The sequence below is a fragment of the Falco rusticolus genome, chromosome Z, assembly GCF_015220075.1.
Source record: "Falco rusticolus isolate bFalRus1 chromosome Z, bFalRus1.pri, whole genome shotgun sequence".
In the NCBI taxonomy this organism is placed as follows: Eukaryota; Metazoa; Chordata; class Aves; order Falconiformes; family Falconidae; genus Falco; species Falco rusticolus.
In genome coordinates this window covers 43,359,040-43,380,291 of record NC_051210.1, presented here as the reverse complement: position 1 = coordinate 43,380,291, position 21,252 = coordinate 43,359,040, and the positions used below count along the sequence as shown (strand labels likewise).

Genomic DNA, 21,252 nt, shown 5'->3' with positions numbered 1-21,252 from the left:
CAAAACAAACCCAAAAAATTCCAGATCAGTAGCAACCAGATGTTATCTTTATTCGACATGTGTTAATATGTCTTGAAGGTTTTACTTCAATTTTTATTATTGAGCTGATTTAAATTATCATCTTCCTAACTAAACCTATTACCAAAAAGAATGCAGTCTTCTTTTTGGCTTCTTTCTGATTGCTGGGTTTACCCTTGCTTTTATATTTTTTTGTGTTGGATGTTTCTTAAAAACATTGTGATCTGTTTTGCAGTTCTGTAGGGCATATTTCTTGGTAGCTAACTGTTGCTGTTGTTTTTTTTTTTTAATAGTTCTGGAAAATTTACAGCGTAATAAAGCCTGGTGTACTGCCATTGCAAATTTTCACCTATTATGCATTGATGCTGAAAATGTATGCTTGACTTTACGCATACTGTAGTCAATTGCGATGCGAATGTCTAAAGTTAACCACATGCTAAGAGTTCATAAATTACATGACTAAGGATAACAAATTAAAGAGAAGATGGAGAAGTGGGAAGTGAAAGCATTACAGCAACATCAAAAACATTATGTGATTGCTCAGTTGGCTCATTTTCAGGCTTTCCTTGCAAGTCTTTAAATTGTGTCAGATTTTATGATCTAAATTCCTGGTATAGGCAGAAACAAATGTAAACTTTCTTCCATAGTAGAATATTTCCGTGGTGGGAGAATAGCTGTCAGTTTTATGGCTCCTCTGTATCTTTGGCATTTTGGTAACTAGGGGAGACCACCTTTTTTTAGCACTTTGTATCACTAACTAGATGCCCAGTGGGTTAAGGAATTGAACATGTTTTTCTATCTTTCCCTGTAACCAAGCTGCTCTGTACAGGCCACCTGGGAAGCTGATGCTCACCCATGACACCCACAGGCAATGGAAAAGCAAAATCAAGCTGTGGATGTTGTGGGCATTTGAATATAGTAATAGTGTCAAAGGTCTGGAAATGGCAGTTAGAGATGTGCTGTCACTTTGTCTTCACTTACTTGAGTATGCCTATCAGGAAACAGTGCTTAATTATGCGATCTTATGCTTTTTTCCCTTTTTCTCTTTGATATTGTAAGAGCAAAAGTTTGCCTAGTGTTTCACTTGGGTTCTTGTCATTAGTGGGTTTGGAGCAGTGCCTGATTTTTGCTGTACAACGTTGGTTATCGTGTTGGAGGGGCTCATAGGCCCTCCCTATACCAATACAATCCTAGTCCATGATCCTTCTGTTGTTGAACTCTGAGCCCCAGCCCAGTCTAGCAACACGCATGTTATCGTGTCTGTCTGGCACAGGCATATGGGGCTATACTGGCGTTTTGGGTGTTAGCTGAGATTTATTTAATAGTCTGGTTTTCATACGAAAGTGTTTTATTTGCATCATTACAGTGTGCCTAAATTGCACCAAATTTCAGCTGTATCTGTGAGTGACGCTTTTGTGACTACAGGGATCATGTTCTTCCCAAATTTCACATTCCCATCACTTTCCATGGAAGAGCTTGGTCTCCTCAGAAAAGTTCTCCATGGCAGGAAGGCTGTGTGTGTTTGGGGTTTTTTTCCCTACTCTCTCCAGTTATTTTCAGAGTGCTCTGCAATTCAACTTGCAGTGAAAACACATCAGCTCTTGGCCAAGAGGGACCAGGCCAGCCATACTGTTCAGGGTGATCTGAAGCTGATAGATGCTGAAGTATCATTGCCCGTACTACTCTTAATGCCCATATTATGTCTGGGAGGCATTGACAATGTTCAGTACATGCAAGGTGCAGTCTGGGCTTCTGTCTTGCTGAGCTGTGTAGAGAGGTTCCCAACAAAAAGCAATAAAAAAAGAGGATTGCATTCACAATGCAGTGTTCTTCAAGCTCTTTGGAAACCATGCTGTATCCATAGAGGAGGTAACATAATGCACATTGTGTAGTTCAGTAGGCACATCTGTACAGAATGTACAGGACTGTGCAATGAGTGTCCCTTACCTGGTACACTTTTGTTGATAGTGAAATAGTTAACTAGGGGAAAGCTCTGTCACTGCTGCTATTCTCAGGCTTTTCTCAAAGCCTTTGCTTCAAGCCACTGGCAGATTCAGGCAGACATCTTGCAGTGGTTTATAGCACATTCTCAAACAGGAACAGGAAATTCCTTGCTTAAAATGAGACTCCAGAACACAGATTATTTTGTCCATTCCTTTTCTTTCCCTCACTCTTCTCCTCCCGCCCCAAACCAGGCATGCCAGATTGTTTCCTTGCTATAAGGCAGCCCCATTCAAACCCTGAAGCTAAAGAATACACTGTTGGCTCTTGCTTCATTTCATTGTAGTTAATTTAAATTTCTGAGAACTGAAGCATCCCTCCATAAGAGCATCAAGCAAGCAAAATGTGTTTGATACTTTCTCAAAGAAGGAGTACCTATTGGAATGACAGGGGTTTGCAAGCAGGGAAAGGACTGAACTTTCTCTCTTCCACCTGGAAGATTCTTCTTTCTGATTTTTTTTTTTTTTTAAACCCCACCCCCACCCCCCTGCTTTTTTGTATTATTTTCCCTCATCTTTCTTTTGGGTCATTCCCCTCCTTTCCCTGGCACTGATATGGGTTGGATGGCATGTGCGTGCCACTGCCAGTCCGATTCCACTGCCTGGGTTGTGTTTCTAAGAGGAAGAGGAGGATCTGTACTTTCACAGGGGCGTGTTGAGGGATGTGTGTGTGCAGTGTGCTGCACGAGTTACCTAGCGTGCTGTATGTGACTTGCAGTCTTTTACTTTCAGCTCACCCACATGTAAAGGTTCATGTTAGGGAATTCATTGTCTCTTGATTGAATAAAGAGCTGTGTAGCGAGGGTGGAAGTGGATTTAGGTTCAAATGAAAACCAAGCAAAAGTAGGACTTGAATCACCATGATTAGGAATTTAAATTGCAACTTTTTTATGCTAAGTAAGTTAAGTTCTTCTTCTTCCAAAGCCCTGTATACAGATGTGCAGGGCGGAGAGCACAATCCTAGAGGATTCCTGATTTGATTTACCCTAAGTCCTGAGCAGTGACTGCTTGAAAATGAAAATAAAATTTCAGAGCTAATCTAGTATGAACAGAAATTAATTGGATGGTTGGTGGGCAAGCCTTAGACCTGAACAGATCTCTCCTGGGATATAGTTAACATAACTTTTTCACCTGTTTGGGGGTTTCCCCCCCACCCATACTAACCTCACAATGGTTAGTATAGCACAGAACTTGATGCAGCCCTGGTTGAGGTCAAGCACTCCAATTCGAACCTCTCAAGGGCTTTCTCTATGTGTTGCCAGTGTACTGGTAAAAATGACTTTAAACTCTTGTCAGTGCAGTTACTGGTGCATGCATCACAGTCCCACTCAAATAAACCTGTCACAACACAGAGTCAGCAGCTAGAGAAGAGTACAAGGGCAGGCCTCTAGCTTTTCATTCGAGCATCACTAAACGTGCACAGAGTGCCCAATTATTTCAGCATTATTGAGCAAGCCTACAGGAGGACCCAAGCCTTGCTACATTAGATTTTCTTTAGTAATTTGCTCAAGTACCGCTGAGGACACTTAAAGGGCTTAAAACGGTGGCTGCAACCAGTTTCCTTTTCTGGATTGTTAATTCAGGTTTTCTCTTTCAAATTAACTCTCACTGCATGCTGTGCAGTAGCGCTGGGAGAACTGTTTAACACTAATTTTCTCAATTTTCAGGGGTTTTTTTTTTCATTATATAACTGCTTTTATATAGTTACATATGTTTTCATTAGATGTGTACATGGTGCATTTTTGCTGCAGAGTAAGATGTAATACCTCTGTCAGAGAAATAGTCACCAAAACTACAATATTACTTTCCTTTTATTCTTTTTTGTAGATTTTTTGTTGTTCTTTTAATTCAGCCTGAAGTTTACTGATTGTGTTTTGTCCAAACGTGTGGACATGTTTAAAACACCAGGACGTTTGTGACAGTTGGTATCTGAATTGATCAGATGCATTGGTTGATCTGATTAATTATGTCTGATGTACAGGATCAATCAGACAACCCCTGGCTTCCTGAACAAATTCAATATCTGTGTTTCATTTTTCACAGCAGCAGCAACTCCAGGCCCAGCATTTGTCACATGGACATGGTCTTCCTGTGCCACTCACTCCGCACCCCTCAGGCTTGCAGCCTCCAGCCATCCCACCCATCGGCAGCAGTGCTGGTCTCCTGGCACTGTCCAGTGCACTGGGGGGGCAGTCACACCTCCCAATTAAAGATGAGAAGAAGCACCATGATAATGATCACCAAAGAGGTCAGTGCTGCCAGATGAGTGTGTGGCTTCATTACCTTCTCTTTTCTTTTTTAATTTTCTTTTTTTTTTTTTTTAACTCTTCCCTTTAAGAAAAAGGGGCAGGGGGGAGGGGACTTTTCACAAGCATTCCTAGCTAATTGCTTTGGTATTTATTACCTAGTGGTAGCCAGAAATTGTGTTCAAATGTTAGAAGTCCAGTGTTATAAATCTGTCTGTACAGTATTAATAATTAACTGTATAACAAAGTTAACATATGTGCAAGTCATTATTTAACAGACATTAGAATTCCTTCTACTGTGTATGATAAATTAGAATTTTATGTAAACTAACTAGTACTTTTTCTCTCTCACTCCCCCTGCCCATCCCCTGCTACTGCTGCGTCCTCTCCTTGCATACTGGGGCTGCTCTGCATGCAGACAGAGACTCCATCAAGGTAGGACTCCATTTCATAGGTGTAAGAGGTGGCTTGAAAGAGCTGCATGCTGCATTTTTCTGAAGTTTGGCATGGAGAGGTGGAAAAAGTCACAAAGTGAAACTGGGTTGTAATGCTCATGTTGATTAGCATAGCCCTGCATTGACTGTGTATCACGCTTGAAAAATGCCTGGTAGTGGGGCAGCTAGGATTGTAGGTGACATTCCAGCCAGTGGGTTTGGTGGAACAGCATTGAAGCTATTCCTGGATGTAAGAAAAAGGCTGCACAAGCTTATAAGACAGAAGAAATTAGCCAGTAGGTTTAAGTCATTTGGAGGCTCTAAACTGTCGTTCTGATATATTGCAATAATGCAGTTACAGAAGGAGGGTTCTGTCACTTGCAGGGGAGAGGTGGGGTGCTGCCTGCTGTCCTTGCTGAAGCAGCTGGAGAGCAGTGAGCTGCCATTCCCTACCACAATGAAGGTGGTGCCTGCACTGAGGATCCTGCCTTCCTTTTCCAAAAGTTAATTTTCAGGCTCTGAATGACTCTGCACCATATGTGTGTGCACTGTCCTGCATGTGGCAGTGTTTATAAGTAGATGTAATACACACCTTGCAGCTGGTGTGATTTTGAGCATTCAGTGATGCATATGACTCTGATTCAGCGTATGTGCCTTGACGCTTGTCCATATTGGACAGCCACCAGAGCCTCTCGGAGGCTCCTGGGGTTTTAATACTGTGAGTGGGGACGTGTATCTTGGCTCTGTCCTCTACTGGATCAGTCTGTTCTCCTTGCTGCTGCTGGTGGTTTATCAGTTCACAGCAGACTCAGTTGTTGCCAGCTACACAGTTACCTGCCCAGCTGTGGGTAGATGGATGTAGTTACAGAGTAGAGCCTGAGTGGCTTGCACAATTTTCAGGAGCGTAAGAGTAAGCCTCTTATAAGTGATGGTGAGTCTGAAATGAAAGATACGCTTCTTTCAGAAAGGGCAAGACCTATGCTCACCTGACTCAGCACTTCCAAGCTATTTGTCAAGATTTTAGTGGTGCTTTTTTCAGGAAGATGTAATCTATTTGTGGGGCTGGGCAAAAGGCAGAAGGGGTGTTCCCAGCACGAGGATTACCAGGAGTTTGCCAGGCAGATGTAACTGGTGTGCCTTAGACAGCATGGGGAGAAGCACAGTGCTGGGCATAGGCTTTGCCCCCACCAGGGACCTGTCAGGCCAGGGCTGCCATGGAAGGGGCTATGCCTTTGCTTCTCTGGCAGCTCCAGGTGGGGACGTGTCCTGCAGCCTTCCCCAGCACACCTGTTCTGCCACTGGCAACTCTGCCATGTCCCAGCCGAGTGCAACTGAGCCAGTAGTTGTCAGTTTTGCTATTACCCACATGGCTCTGCATAACAACCAGGAGCTGACAGCAACTGTCAGGTTTTTCTGTGAGCAGCAAAGGCACTGAAGCTGTCTATCTGCTGACATAGGATAACAGCACATTGGATTCCACTTCAGCTTCATTGTCACAAGGGCTAGAAATGGGGATTATTGCTTTACGTGGCAAGGCTGGGTGCAGATTAATGATGATTTCCCAAGAACACCCTGTTTGCTGTGAAAAGATCGGTTAAGTCCATTTTCTTTTTTCCTGCACCCAAACAAACAAGTACAAGTAGGGCAGATACCTAAATGTGGGAGTACAAACCCGCCTGGTTTCTTCATGAGTTTGAATACCTCTGCAGTTGAAACCAAAAGCGTTTCACTCAAGAAAGTGAATGAAAACTGCTAGTATATGCCAATCACTGTTTTTAAACAAAATACGCTAGTCGTGTTTCTGTAACATCTGTGAGATGTTGGGGTGGTTTATGCTGGCATGGGTGTTACTGGGAGTGTTTATACCAAAAAGGCTGATTTTGTCTCGGAATGATTCAAAGGACTGTTATTCATACGGCTTTGGAGGGTGGGGGGGGGGGGGGGGCGGGGGGGAGGGGGGAGGGTGTTGCTGCTTTGTGCCAATTTACTTTGAAATGATAAGTAGATGTTTGTCTTGCACGGTGTTCAGGTTGTGAGTTGGCTTGCGTGTCAGCATTATGGAGCTTGCTGCCAGCTTTGCAAGGTGAAATAGTTAGCTAATTTTCTTAAATGTTTTCAGTGATGCCCGGAGTAGCAGTTAGTTGCTTGTTCAATCGATCTGTCCTCCCTTAAGTGGCTCCTGGTTAAGAGAGGCTTTTTATGATTGTCTGCTGTGTGACTTGAGATGTTTTTTGTCAGCCGGAATGTGCCAGTTGCCAGCAGCTGGAGTCTGTGTACTTGTATGAAATAATTTATTCATGCAGGATAATGCTCCTTAACATTTAACAGGTAATGAACGTGACATAAATTTCCTTCTTGCTTTTAATCTTTCCCTTTCCTTTTCCAATGTGCAAACAGGCAGCTCTGGTACTCTAAATAGTAAGTAATTTTTGGCCATCTGTCAAAAGGAAATTTCAATACAAATTTAAATTAATGGTGCCTGAAATTTTTTATAGCTCCTCTAAAAGCCTCTAATGTGCAGAAAATTCTGAATCTGCTGGTAGTAATTAGTGTAGCATGTAATGAGGATATGGGCAATGTTATACAGCCCCAGTGTAACGTTTTGGTATGGTAGCAAAATTTTGATTTATACAAGGTTGTGCCTAGGTTTAATTGTGAGAGACACTTTAAAGTGTTTTTTTGCTGATACAGATTATTAAGCAGGGCAGATTTTAGAATAGCTCATAAAGTGTAAATTTATGCTGTAGTGTACGATTCAGATAACTAAGGTACCCTATCAATTTCTACAAAGAAGTTTGGCTGAAGTGTCCCACTTCTTGTCACCATTTCCAGGACTTTGGATTGGCTGGGCAGTTATGAAACTTGCTGTTTGTAGCAGTGCTGGTCCTGACCCTCCTCCTGGTTCAGGCCAGGGAAAAGGCATTTTTTATCACTTTTTTTCTGAACATGACGTTTTCTGCCTGGTAAGTCAAACTGGGCTTGCATCCTTCCCAGCACCTTGCCGGACCGTTCACTGCTGAACCTGAGCAGTCACCTTCCAGATAACATGAGGTTGTCCAGGAGCTATTCCTAAATAATAGATCAACGTTGGCACAGCAAGCTCTGTGAAGAAGGGTGGCTTTGGGAGCTCTTTGATTTTGTGTTGGATTCAGTCCTCCGAATCCCTTGCGAAGTTTGAAGTGTGGGAAAATTAAGACACAGTAAACTGGGTCATAGGAGCAGTCTTTGTGCAGCGGCAAGGCTGCAGAGCAGACAAAGGGAAGGAGAGGGTGCCAAGCACCAGGGCTGTGCTCAAAGTGCAGCCCTGGCTTAAGGGCTCTGAGGGAATATAATGTGTTTAGACAGAAAGACCAACAGCTCTACAGTTAACCGAGCAGCTTTTCACAGAGGACTTGGTGTGTCCCCTTTTCAAAGCAGTAAAACTTTTTTTAGTAAAATAATAATTAAAAAAAGGATTATTCTGCAGTGGATTCTTGCTTGCTAACTGCACCCTGCAAGGATTTTTCCATCTCCTGCAAGAATGCTGGTGCAAGGAGGCATGTCATTCTTCCCATCCCTGGTACCCTCTGTGGGACAAACGTGGCAAAAGTTTCTCTGGTCCCCAACAAAGTCTCTGCTGTAAAACACACCCTGTGAAGAAGCTAAGGAAGCATTTTGTGTTCAAAGACACCACCTGGCAAAAAGTAGTCTAATGCTAGTAGCAGCAGTCTCTCCCCACGGCTTTCACTGCAGCAGCTGCAGTGAAGGAGCCCCCAGGTGCTAGCTGGGTTGCAGGGCTGCTAGAGATAGCCAGGATGTGCCGAGCAGGTTGTTCGGGAAGGAATCTGAGTCTTCTTAATCGCTGCCTCCTGCACAGGATTCAACTCATGTAACTTGTTACCACATCTATCGTTAATCCAGAGCTGTTGTTCTTTATACTCAGGTGGTGCATTGCCTTTTTTTTTTTTTTTTCACCTGAATTGTAAATTATCTGGGGCAGAGACCATGCCTATAGTAAGACTTGCCCATGCAGTGGAGACTTTCTTCATTTTGATGCTGGGGGTTACTGTTTCAGCACCAGTGAGTGCCAATAATTAAAAGCTGGAGTCTTGTGGCAGAAGTAAACTCGCTTGTTTGAGATTACTCAGGGGTGGGGGTGTAAAAGAGCTTTAAATGAAAGGCTCCGAAACAACACATCAGATGCAGGTTTGGGGTGAATTTCTGTCCCGCATGCTGGTGAACTAGGACAAGCCTGTTAGGGCAAATTCAGCTGGGTTTAGCAATAAGATTACTTTTGCCTTAATCTCTGTGAAGGCTAATAATTACACATGTGCCAGATGCAGGGAAAGTAAATGGGTGTGATTCCCATGTTCGATTCACATGTGTGGTGGCAGGTGCTCCAGTGCTTCTCAATTTAGCTTCTTGAGCTGTTAGCCGCTATGAAGTGTTCAGACCTCTGTTCATTTAATACATAAGAGTAAGCTGCTTACTCCTGCAGCTGTAATTTGATATTTTTAAAAATAGTTGTACGAGTATAATGCTTCTGGAAAGAACAAGGTAGTTTAAAATCAAAATGCCCAACATATAAGACTTTTGGATATTACAAAATATAATTACATTGCTTGACTTTGTTTTTCTGCTGATAGAGGAACACCCCATAAACTGTCAGTTGTCAGGTTTCTTTTAAATGTGACTTCCTCTAGTGGCATGAGTGTCCAGCCAAACATCTTTGCATTCAGTATGTATTTAAGAAGCCAAAGAAATGTAGTTATCTCTTACATGCCCAAATAAATTTACAGAATTTATTTCCTGATATTTTTTCAATTTTATCACTATAATACCATTCAGTGAAAAGCACTTCACAACTTCACAGGCTTGTTAAAATCCAAACCTTTCACACTTGTGTCATTCTGCTTGTGCCTTTCTCCATTTGGAAGCAAGGCGTTGCATGTCTTTTGCTTTTTGTAATGAAGAAGTGGTAGTTTTAAGCTGAGCGTGTTTGAACTAAACTTTGCTTTGCAAGAGCTGTGGTTTTGATCTTCATGGGTGTTTTGGGGGTAGTGTTATCAAAATACAGTAACTTCTGTTGGCTTACGATACAGTAATTTTTTTCAGTATTAATTGATATCTGTGTCTGGGCGTGTAAGCTATGCTGAATGTAACAGGTGCCCTAATTCCAGAAAATGTGTTGTAATTGTTTGTTTGTAAAACAGATGAATAAGTATCTGTGGGGCATAGCTGGTCCTCAGGTGGTGAACGTGAATGGATTAATGATGCGATTGGGTGAGACATGCTTGTTTGTTGCAGTCTCATCCAGTAACTGTCTGCTGAAGCAGAACAAATACTAATTACCAGGGTCCTGTTTGTTGTCTCAGTCTATCTTACGGAGCTAATTTTTTGGCACTGATTTTTTTTTTTCCTTAATAACCTTTTCATGGCTAGACTTGTAGTGCATCATTCAAGCCCTGTGGCTTTTGACAGATTTTTAGAACATGAAACTGAATCTCAGGTATATAGCTCCCTTGTATCTTCTTTTCTATGCTTCCACCCCCCCACCCCCTGAGTTTTACATTTCTTTCTTTCATTCATTGTCATGTCATTTGCCTTTTTAATGAGCTCTGGGAATTTTAATTTAGTGTAGACTATTCATATGAAAGTAACAGCATGTACTTGAGAATCAAAGAATTAGCTGCTTCTGCCATTTTTGACGGCTTCACCTCCTTTACCCGATAGCTTTTTTCCCGCTTCTGTGTATTAACTGTACACTGGCCTCTTACCTTGCACTGTTTTGCCAGTTACCACAGAGGGACTCATACTTGGTGGTGTACACACATTTGGACAAACTGCTGCCGTGCTTCTCACTATTGAACTTTATTCTGCCATTTAGTGATTTAGGGTAACTCAAATGTTCTCTCTCCAGATGCTCTCTTCAGCCAGGAGGCACTTAGATGGCCTGTAATTTCTAACCTGAGCAGTCATGTCTAATTATTTCCATGGCAACAGACTGTGATGTTGATAACACAGGATTATGATGACTTCATGTCATAGAGTAGGAAGAGGAAGTTTGCTGGGGTGAGGAGGTGGTGAAAAGGTCTTCTCCAGCGCAAACACTTTTGACAATGTAATAGCTGGGGGAAAAGAAGTAAGGAGAGGGAATGAATTTGTTTATTATCCCTTTTGAAGTTTTCCTCATTCTAAGTGGGCAATTAAAGTCATACTTTGGATGCTGGCATTCATGGCTTACACCAGTTTACTCATGGTGAACATGTCTAGAATCAATAACACATTTGCAGATTGGGTTAGTTAGATGTTAGTCAAAGTAATGGGAGAAAATAAACAGTACTTGCCACTTTTTGTCAAAGTGAGACACAAACTAGATGGCTGCTTTTGCCGCCTTTTGGCATTGTTTTGTTGAGCCTTTAGTGTTTTGATGTTGAGTTGTCTTTTAAACCCTTACATCCAAAGTAACTTGGAACATCCCTAATTTTTATGCAAATCAATGGACTCCTTGGGCATGCTGATTGTCTACTAAAAGGGAGGGAAGGAGGACAGATTACCTTGTAGAATCAGTGACATGGAGGACATACTTGGAAGTTTCTGTCCTGGCTGAAGTCACCGAAGGCTAGTAGGAAGTTAATATTTGTATTAATATTTGTATTGCTTTTCCTGTCTCTTCCCCTGGCACTGGGAAAGAAGTGTATTCCTAGTCAAAGAGTTGTCAGTCTCTTAGGGTGATTTTAGAAGTTGAAGGAAATAAGTAGTCTGACAGATTCCCAAGTTGTTATGCAAGATCATCGACTGCATCATGAATTACAAAGTTTTAGCTGTGCTTTGAGGGAACAAGCAAGTGGGCTGGCCAGCAGGAATTGGGCACTGAGGGAAATTTGCAGGAAAGTTACACTGTGTCTACCACCTCTCTCCAGTACAGCTCTAATTGAGTCAAATAATTATTAAAATATCTAAAGCTCAATTAGCCTATTCTGCATAGCAATTTGAAAAGTTCTGTGTTTCCTTGAGTGACATTTGGCCTTTTGAAGAACAAAAAATTGGAAATGCTAATGTTTTTCAGCCAACTAAGGGAAGAAAATAAAAATGTCTCCATAGCAACAAAGCTTCTTTCTAGATGGCTTCCTAAGATATGCCTGAACCAGGAGCAGATGTCTGATCTGAGAATCTTGCCTCCTTCATTGTAAACAAGTAACTTCTAGGCAGGTGTTGGAAATAATATGGAAATCCTATTAAGGGGCCCTAAGTTCCTGTCACTCAGGAAGCCCCTGCCACAAAAGGGTTGGTTGTCTGAATAAAGGAGGCAGAGTAAATTCTCGTTAGGCTTTAGCTTTTCCCAGGAAATTATTGTCTCTGTGTGCTCTTTCTCCTGCAAGCCTGAATGCAAGCCATTTCTTCTATTGATCCCCTTTGCCACCCTCGCTTTCTCCTTCCTCTCTCCTGCTGGATTAGAGCTTGATGTCGGTGGTGGCTACTGCTGCTTGGGGCGTTGTGGCATTTGTGATTTTAACCCCCGTACCTCCATGTCCAGCCCTGCCTCAGCTGTTGAGCGGACAGCCAGAGGAAATGCCTGACACCAGCCTGGAGCAAGCAGAGGAGGGGCGGCAGATGATACGGGAGGCAAAGCAATTTGAGTCCTGGGTGGCTTCTTGCTCCAGCTCGTTTCTGTGAATTTATAGATGATGCTGTAGCCCTTGGCACTGCAAGACCGAGTGTCATCTGGACACAGGATTTTCCTTTTCCTTTTTCACAGGGACTGCAGCTTTGGAGGGGCTTTGATAAAGGTTTTGGTGTGGCTGGCTTGCTGGTGTGACGTACTGGGATTCAAAATGAGTGTGTGTTTTTTCTCCTAAGTTGTCTAGGAAGTTGGTGTGCCTTTTTTTTTCTCTTCTTTTTTTTTTTTTTTTTTAATTCTAAGTTACAGAGAAAACATGTTGTGCCCACCATCAGTAGTCTGTCATTCTAACAGGACACTTGTGCTGCCTTTGCACTTGCTGATGTCAGTTTTGTCCCCAGACCCTGCTGTGCTGAGACCTGCACTATCGCAGCCAGGGGACCAGCTTGCCTGTGGGTGAAAACTTCAACGGCGGGCAGGCAGGAGCAAGCACTGAGGACATGTTTTCCAGGGTTTCTAGGCTGGAAGCAGCGACTGTGTCCATGTCTGTCCTTGTGCGACCCCCCCCCCCCCCCCCCTTTCTGCTTTCCTTGGTGCACCAGACGTGCATAGTGATGCTCTTAATAACACTCAGAGGGTTAAACGTGGATAAACACAAAACAAGGCTTTTGAAAAGCCTGACGATTATCATGCAGCATTTCTCGGACTACAGCCCCCGAGACGCACTTCATAAAGCCAATAAAGCGCACGCTGGTGGTCTCCCGTTGCCCTGGCAACGGACCACAGGGCACCCTGTGTGTGAAATGCATGAACATCTGCGAATTAATCTTTTTTTAGCTTGTTCTTCCCTTGGCAGCAGCGGGGGCTGAGCTGGAGGGTCTCCCAGGGATGCCCCGAGCGCCTGGCAGAGGGGGCGAGGATGGGTCCCTCCCGGCAGCAGAGGGAGCTGGCCTGGCGGCGCACCCGCTGGGATGCCGTTAGCTTGCTCCTGGCTGCACAGGGGAACAAATAAAAATAATTTTCTCCTAAGCTGAGGCGTTACTGGGCTTGTCGCTCTGCCGTGAAAAACATAATCCGAGGGGAACGCTGAAATGAGCGCTGCTGTCCGCGCGGCAGTTTACCGGACTTCACCGCTCCTGTGCTCTGCTCCCAGCGGACCGCAGCGGGGAGCGGTCGAGGGGTGGCTGGTCTCCCGCGAACCGCAGCGTGGAGACGTGCCGCGACGTCCGCGGCGTTACAGCCCGCCCGGCGAGGGGCGAGGGGCGCGGGCCCGGGGGCGGCGGTGGCCCGGGGCTCCCTCGCTCGGCGGCCGCGGGGCGCCGGGCTGCGGGCGCCGGGGCTGCCCCGCCGTTCCCCGCCGAGTCTCCGGGAGGACTGTAGGGGGAACACTGTGTATGTCGGATCGTCAGCGGCTGCCGGATGCGATCGGTGTTTTAATGAAGTATTGGAGGTGAAACCGCCGCGTTAATCCGCTGACGGCGCTGAGGGGCGGCGCACACCGTCCGTGCGGTGCCGCCGCGCTGCCCGGTGAGGTGCCGCCGGGCGGGGGCCGCGTGTTCGCCGGGAGCGGGGCGGTGCAGCGGCCCCGCCGCGCTGCTGCCGGCCGGGAGCCGCTGGGGGGTTCCCCGATGTGTGCGATGAGTAACTGGGGCGGAGGGGCGGGAGAAGGGAGAAGCGAGAAGCTTCAGCGCGGTTTGCCCCTTTTTTCGTTCACCCTCGTAGCTCCTCCGTGCAGTGAAGCTGGCGCGTTTCAAGCCGCTCTATCTTTTTGAAAGAGTGTGTACGGTATTTTCTTTGCGGGATTAAGCTTGCCAGGTCTAAGTAAATAATGACACTGACTTTGCTGGCAGTGCCGTCTTGTCGGACTGGCGTGTGCTGTGGAGGGGCAGCGCAGGTGTGCGGAAGAAGGGCCGAAGAGAGGCGTCCCCAGGTCGCAGCAACCCCCAGTAGCAGCGTTTTCCACAGGGGCATGTGGCACCAGCTTGGCACAGAGCACACACAACACAAAACTTGGCAGCTACAGCAATGTATTTCTGAGTCCTTTGCTCGTTTTATTTTAGTAACAAAGTGGCCAGACTATATAGAAATGACTGCTTGCGTTTGAATTGAAAAGCCAGTGCTGACCTAAATAACATTAGGTGCTTTGCCTTGTGACGTTACAACACCAGGCATTAGGAAATAATTGTGTTTGTCTTGCAGTACTTATAGCTGTGTGTTTGTATTTCTTGTCTCCCCCTGATATGTTTGCTGAAATTGTACCTGTTGATGGCTGTAATTCTGTCCCACCTCTTGATTTCTTTAAAAATACCAAAATGCTGGGGGTTTTAGCTCTTGAGGAAACGAATGTTTGCCTTTTTCTCCCCTGCTTCAAGAAAAGAGTTTCTTTCAATGACCTGCAGATATTATTTGGTAATGAGCTTTGCTGGCCCATACTGCAAAATATGAGAGGAGTTCAGTATCTGGATAATTTTAAAATAATCCCTTTGAAATCAATTACAGTAAACCTTGTGGGGTGAGAGAAACCCTTTTTCTGCCATTTCCTTGAAGTATGGTGTTTTTCCAAGTGCCCTGTCAGGATGCGTAATCGCCATTAGAATAGCAAAGGCACCCTGCATAAAGGCAGCCTGTCCATGGTCAGTTTGGTGCCTTTATAAAAAGCACTTTGTGCTCACCTAGGTGAGCCTACCACCATCTAGGTAGCCTAAAAGCTTTATATCACACTGCAGGTATTTGAAAGCAATTAAGTATTTAGCAGACCTTCTGTGGGACTCTTGCATGCTTCATGAAGGTTTTCTGACAACTGTGTTGCCTCCAGCCATTTTTTGCACCCTTCTTTCTTCTCCAGGGCCTGAGGAAGAAGAGACATACTTGTGTGGTTTTACCTCTCTCCCCTGTTCTTTTTAGAGTACCTAGCATCAGACCGTGCAAGTTTTCCCCAGTTAGTCAGTGCAAGTTGCAACCCTTTTGATAGGACATGTTTTCTGTGCTACAGTACCTCTCTGTAGCCCACAGACCATTTTGCAAATACTGCTAATGACTGTAAGAGTCCCGCTAATACTGATAAGCAAACTTAGCGTTGCAAATAGTAATAATTCAATTTACAATAGTAAATTTAACTGAAGTTTTCCACCAAGCAGAGTAGAGCCGATATGGGTGGTAACAGCTGCCGGTGATCACAAAGCGGTGGAGCTGCGGCTACTTAGTAGACAAGTGTTTCATAACTGTTTTGGACAGAAAGAGGAAGGAACCTTTATTTGATGGAAGAAGGCTCTTTGTGTTGACAACACACAACTCCAGAGATTGCTAGAGTGCAATCACTGTAAAACTGCTTGTTTTACAAACAAAATATGTTACAGATTCTAATTATAAAAACAAAAACATGTGTTTTAATTTGACATACAGACAGAATTTCTCTTACTATTTTGCTAAGTCTTAAAACTGCCAGGGATTCTCTCTGGAAAAGTCGTTATTCAGCATGCACAACTGCTACTGTAGATGTCAAAAATAAAATATTTTTAAGTGTGTTTGGTACTGTGTCTGGCTCAAGATATGCATCTGTCCGATACTGCACTGTATATGTAAACTGGTCTTCAGGAAAAACATTTGTTCGTATCCAGGGTTGGTCTTGCCAATAGTGAAATTAAATCAAAACAAGCACCACTTGTTATCTAATTTGCCCGTTTTCTTAAAGTTTATTTAAAGTTTAAAAAGAATATGTAAATGTAATGATACGGTTGTGACAAAAGCCAACAAAACTGAGGAAGCAGACATCTGGAGGTGGCTGTTTCCCACACTAAAGAGGCAATTGAAGTAAAAGATGTAATGCTTTAGCACTTGGGTCTATGCAGTATGACTAGTTTGCCCTGCTCTTTAAAAGTGTAAACATTAACCCTCGTGAAACCTCTGGAGAAAAGCAGGCGAACATTCGCCTTGTGGCTGCAGTGAAAGAAAGCTTAGGTGGGTCATCAAGAAGAGATCAAATGTGGGAATAAATGAATGTTTCCTCTCTGCATCCACCTGACTAACTACTGTGCTTATTTTTATCTACATTTTACATATTCTCTGGAGAGAACTCTTTTACAACTCGCATGAAAAAAAAGAGAGAAAAATCCTAGGCAGTACTGTTGATTATGCGGTATAAAGATCAGGCAGCTGTTAGGCTGATGCATGCCTAGCACACGTTATATTGAAAGCAGTTTGCTCTTTATATGGCGGTGACACCAGAAGCAAGGTGTAGGAGAGCATTAATCTTCTGAACATTAGTACTTTCCAAGATCACAGGTTACCATTGTCCTGTTATGTTAGAATTTGCCTAATGTTTCCTTTTTTCCTGTCTGACATCTGGTGGTTTCTCAGAAATATTTGAAGAGCCATCATTAGTAGTTTATGGGGGAGGGGGGGAAGCCTTGAATAATTCACACAACAAATGATTAGGCAAGTACTTGTCTATCTAACTGAATTATTCTGCATGTTTGCTGAAGCAGTTAAGCAGGAGAACAGCATTTCCTTCTCCGGAGGGTTTACAGTGGTAGTATTGACCCACCTAGTTATTGGGTTTCAGCCTTTTGTTGACACTGTTGTAAATGAAAGCAGCCTGGACAGGCACTGAGCAGCTGGGCTGGATAATTGTGAAGGATTCATGCTTGTTGCTGTTACCCCCAGTGTTTGTAGTGGGTTGTTTGCTTTGACTTTTGTTGAACTGTTGACAAAAGCATTAGATACAAATGGGAACAAATAAAGTGGTGAGATGCCAGGAGGGCTTGGCAGTAATGATGGTTTTCATTCCGACTTAAATGGGGAATGTTGAGTTTATCTGGATGGGGAATGGAAGGTGTGTTCAGCATTTGTGTGTTTCCCTCTCCCCTTTCCCTTCCTTTTCTTTACTGTTAAATATGTTTTGGCAAACAAGTGAATAAAAACAGCAGAGGTGATTTCACCATTGCCTTAACTCTTTGGCACCATGTTTTGAAGCTCTTTCTGACTGTGAATGTCTTGCTGGGCAAATCCAGTTCCTGGCATGAAAGGATTAAGTATAAGAAGGCAAGGGGGGTGGGGGAAGGGGAGAAAGAAAAGAGTGGTGGTGGTGGTGGTGGTAGGAGTAGAGTTGCGAAAAGAGAGGATTAAATAGAACAGTATATACTAAGTAGTATAGCCAGCAAAATTGAAGTCATTTACTGGAACGCTTTTAATTTGGTTTAAACAAAATACTCTTTTGTATATTTAAATGGGGAGTAGCTCAGCTGTTGTGAAGCCAGAAAATTAATGGTATTTTTAGTGAAATAGCAAAAGCATGTCAACAACATAGCTGTGGATGATAATGTTGGCATTTTATTCATGAGGAATTATCAATGCAGGTTACTGGACAACATAGTGTGACTGGAATGATTGAACACAGGGGGGAAGCAGCTGTCCTTCTGTAAGATGATTTCATTTTGCACTTAGTCTTTGAGGAAGAGAAGAAGGAGAGAGAGAGAAAGCATTTTAAAATACACGTGTAAGATGCCTATCCTTGTGGTTTCTGGCTCACAAAGACTAACCTTTGTACCTCTGCCTTACTCATGGTTTTGTCGTTGCTTCTTTTTTGCCTGTCGTCATTTTCAAGTCTGTCTTGCGAGGTGGCAGAGAATAGAGGCAGAAGAATAGAGTCGCATTAGGGTATCTTTGCTGAAAAGGCAGTTTTGGCCCTGAAGGAGCTGCGAGGTTGTTCTAGCCTTCTCTAGCTCTGAGTGTTGTGCCTGAGCATCGTTTCCTTGGGACCCTTAATGCAATTAATGTGTTGTGAAATATGGTTACCTTGACCGGTCATGGAGGAAGTTAGTGGATGATCTGGAAGGTCTTACCACCTGGCAGGACAGATGCTTCAAATTTGTTGTTCCAGCTGTAGTTTTTTGTTGCAATCAACCTCAGAGTGTTGTGCAGGTCAACTGGAAAGTGGCAAATAGAGTTCACAGGGGTGAAGACACCACTGCAATGAAAGAAGACACCATTTTGTGTTGCTGGTTGAAGGCATACAAAGGTATTCCTTGTACTGTAGTCTGTGTGTCTGGTGGTTTCTGAGGTGCCCATAGGGTTTTGGAGCACCAAAGTTGTTATATGCAGGTATTTTTTCTTGTCTGCCTTCATGCAGCTTCAAGTTGTGCTAAAATCAAACACCATGAGTAGCGAGGTAGTCGTGGTGTTTATGGACCCACTTTGAGCAATCATCTGTGAGTGTTTTCTTTATTCCTCTTTGTTATGGTTGCCGTATTGTTCCTAGTCTCCTCACAATAAGAAAAGAAGGGAAGCTCAAAAAGAGATAAGAAAGAAATTGCCTTTTCCTGCTGCCATTACTAAGGTTTCTTGTAACATGCAGCATGTTTATTGTGCCAAATCACAGCCCTGTGGACGTCAGCAAGAAGCATTTTGCCCAGATGTTAAATACTGTGGGATCAGGGCCTGAATTTGTTATTAATCCTACAGATATTAAAAGAAAGTGAAGAAATACCAAGCTATTTCCAGCAAACGTACTGGGAGTAGCGTTACTGTAAATATCAGTTTGTGCATGATGAATCCCCAATTCTTTTTGTCTCCTCCTTTGGGGAATACACTGAACAATTCTGCAGGGGGCTAAAGAAATTCTCATAGCAAATTTCAACCTTGAATGAAGGAAAAGTGAGAAATCACTGAAAAGTAGGGACTTAAAGCACAGTCAAAACAAATATATTCCTTAATCATGTCTGCACAGCATTTGGGAAATCCAGTTTTGGATCATCTAAATTGTGTGAGAATTCAGAAAAAATAACTCATGAATGTTCTACAGCATTGCCCGTATGCTTCTTAATCAAGCTTGGATGGTGTTCTGATTTCATGTGAAATGCACTTTCCCCTGTACTTGTTCACACAGAGTTAGCTCTTTAGGCTAATCTGCTTTGCTTGCAGAGCTGAAAGAAGGGCCCCAAGCTGTACTTTACCAGGAGAAGGCACAAGTTATCAGGAATCCGAGACCTGGAAGATGGAAAGTGATTCTGGAAAGAATTTGCATTGGAGTAACAATGGTTTTGAATGGTTACAGTAGCAAGGAGAGAGAGAAGTGGCATACTACGCAGGCTGAGTTTGGATTGGATTTGCCCAAATTGAAAAATGATTATGTATCACGGGGTAAGATTTTTTTGCATAATCTGGTATCAGATAGTACGAAAATGGAGTGCTAAGCTAGCCAGATAGGAATGAGATTGAAGATGGGAAAGAACATTCGTAATATAGCACAGGAAACAGTAAAATAATGAGACAGAAGTAGAAGTATGACAGAGACATGATGCCCTAAATCAGTGGTGTACAACCTTCAGAACAGAAGGTCTTTACTGGCAACTTGCCATGAGCCAGTGGGCTGCACCTATTTTGCATATAATTTACATTCAATTTTAATCAGATAAGCACACACCCTGTTTGTTTTTCTTATTTATGGAGTGCTGTAAGTGCAAACACTGCATAGCACAAAGCAATAAAAGACTACTTGGTGGGTTATAGTAAAAGAAGTGATGATGGGAAGCCTGGCTCTGCATTTTTAAAATCAGAGAGGTTTATATGACATCTGGCTGTCTTTGAGAAGGCCTTGCAAATTCTGAAGTGCAGGTTTGAGTTTATTAGGCAGTAGGCAGCTGCAGGTTTGGCTTTGTTCACATTTCATATACATAAGGTTAATTTGAGAAAAATCATTTTCAAAGACAAGCTTGCAGATAGCACATTTCCTGGTTAATTCTGTTGCCCATGGGTAATTTAAAAAACACCCCCACCAGTATTTTCTTCCTGAAATGCTGTGCAGGGTATTAAGTTAGTTATGTCTCAGATGTAGTGGCTTTAGGCTCTCATGAGTTTAGCTGAATACAGTTTTACATATGATGCAGAAGTGTTTCCTTTTTTACATTTCCAATGTCAAGCTAGTACTTGTAGACATACTAGTTTCTGGAGTTTAATATAGGCACTCTGATGTAGTAGTTTGATTGCTTTAGTTGTGTTTTTGCTGATACAAGGAAGACTGATTCCCCCTGCCCTCCCCCCCCCCTTTTTTTTTTAATTTATCATTTCGGTCTAGCGTATTTAATGGATCCATCCCTCTGATACTGGAGTATCTCCAAATCTTCAATACATTAATCCTCACAACAACCCTGTAAGGGAAAGAAATGCTCTCTAGGCTTCTGAAATTATCCCTATTTTATAGATAATGAACCGAGGCATGAAGAGGCTTAATTGACTTCACACAATCAGATGAAAGAGCAGACTACTGAACCTAGATTTCCCAAATAGAAACAGTTTTCCATCCTTCCTGGTTTTAGGGTTTTTTTGCTCAGAGATCAGCATTACCTTGTGATCCATTTTCCCCTAGTTCTTCCTTTTAAAACAGTGGATTTGAGTCCAATCCATGGCAAGCATATGCACACTGCTTTCTGGTGGCAGCTTGTGTGGGCTAGTTTCCTTTTGGGCTAATTCCAGTTTCAGTTGACTACCTAATCTCTGTATGTTTTTTCAGAAGAGAAGCTTTGCTTGAATTTTCATCCTTCCTTGGGGTTCGATTACATTGCACTTGTGTGTGGTATGACTCCTTCAGTACTGTGCAAGGTTGTAGATGTAGCAGGATTGCTGGAAGCCCACCGCACTGTTAGGAGGGTCACAGCAAGGGTAGTTACATGTGCAACATCCTCACTGGGCTAACCAGCTGTCATGCAGCGTATATACACTGTGCCACGAAGCACACCACTGAAACCCTGGGGCTGATGCTAGCCCCTCTTCGTAGCACACCACCCACCAGCAGCATGACTTCGACAGCCCAGCACCATGCCTGAGCTGTTCCCCATTGCGTTACCTCTGGCCTGCGGCCATGGTAGCAGGTTTCTGCCTATTTCCATATGTGGAGCAAGGTTGTTCAGCTGTGGATCAGGGTTGTCAGCACAGTGCTCTGCTGCCAGCCAGCAGGGTGC

At 43.5% G+C, this 21,252-nt stretch overlaps 1 protein-coding gene across 3 annotated transcripts in view; it reads left to right on the top strand.

The window, feature by feature from the left end:
- LOC119141579 (transducin-like enhancer protein 4) overlaps window positions 1–21,252 on the top strand; it is a 98,201-nt gene that overhangs the window by 50,906 nt on the left and 26,043 nt on the right. For 2 of the 3 annotated variants that reach the window (XM_037374034.1, XM_037374032.1), the window contains exons 7-8: window positions 4,062–4,266; window positions 4,683–4,699. In XM_037374034.1, coding sequence (XP_037229931.1) covers window positions 4,062–4,266; window positions 4,683–4,699 — 222 coding nt within the window. The remainder of the gene's footprint in view (window positions 1–4,061; window positions 4,267–4,682; window positions 4,700–21,252) is intronic. The other variant, XM_037374033.1, reaches the window with a different exon arrangement.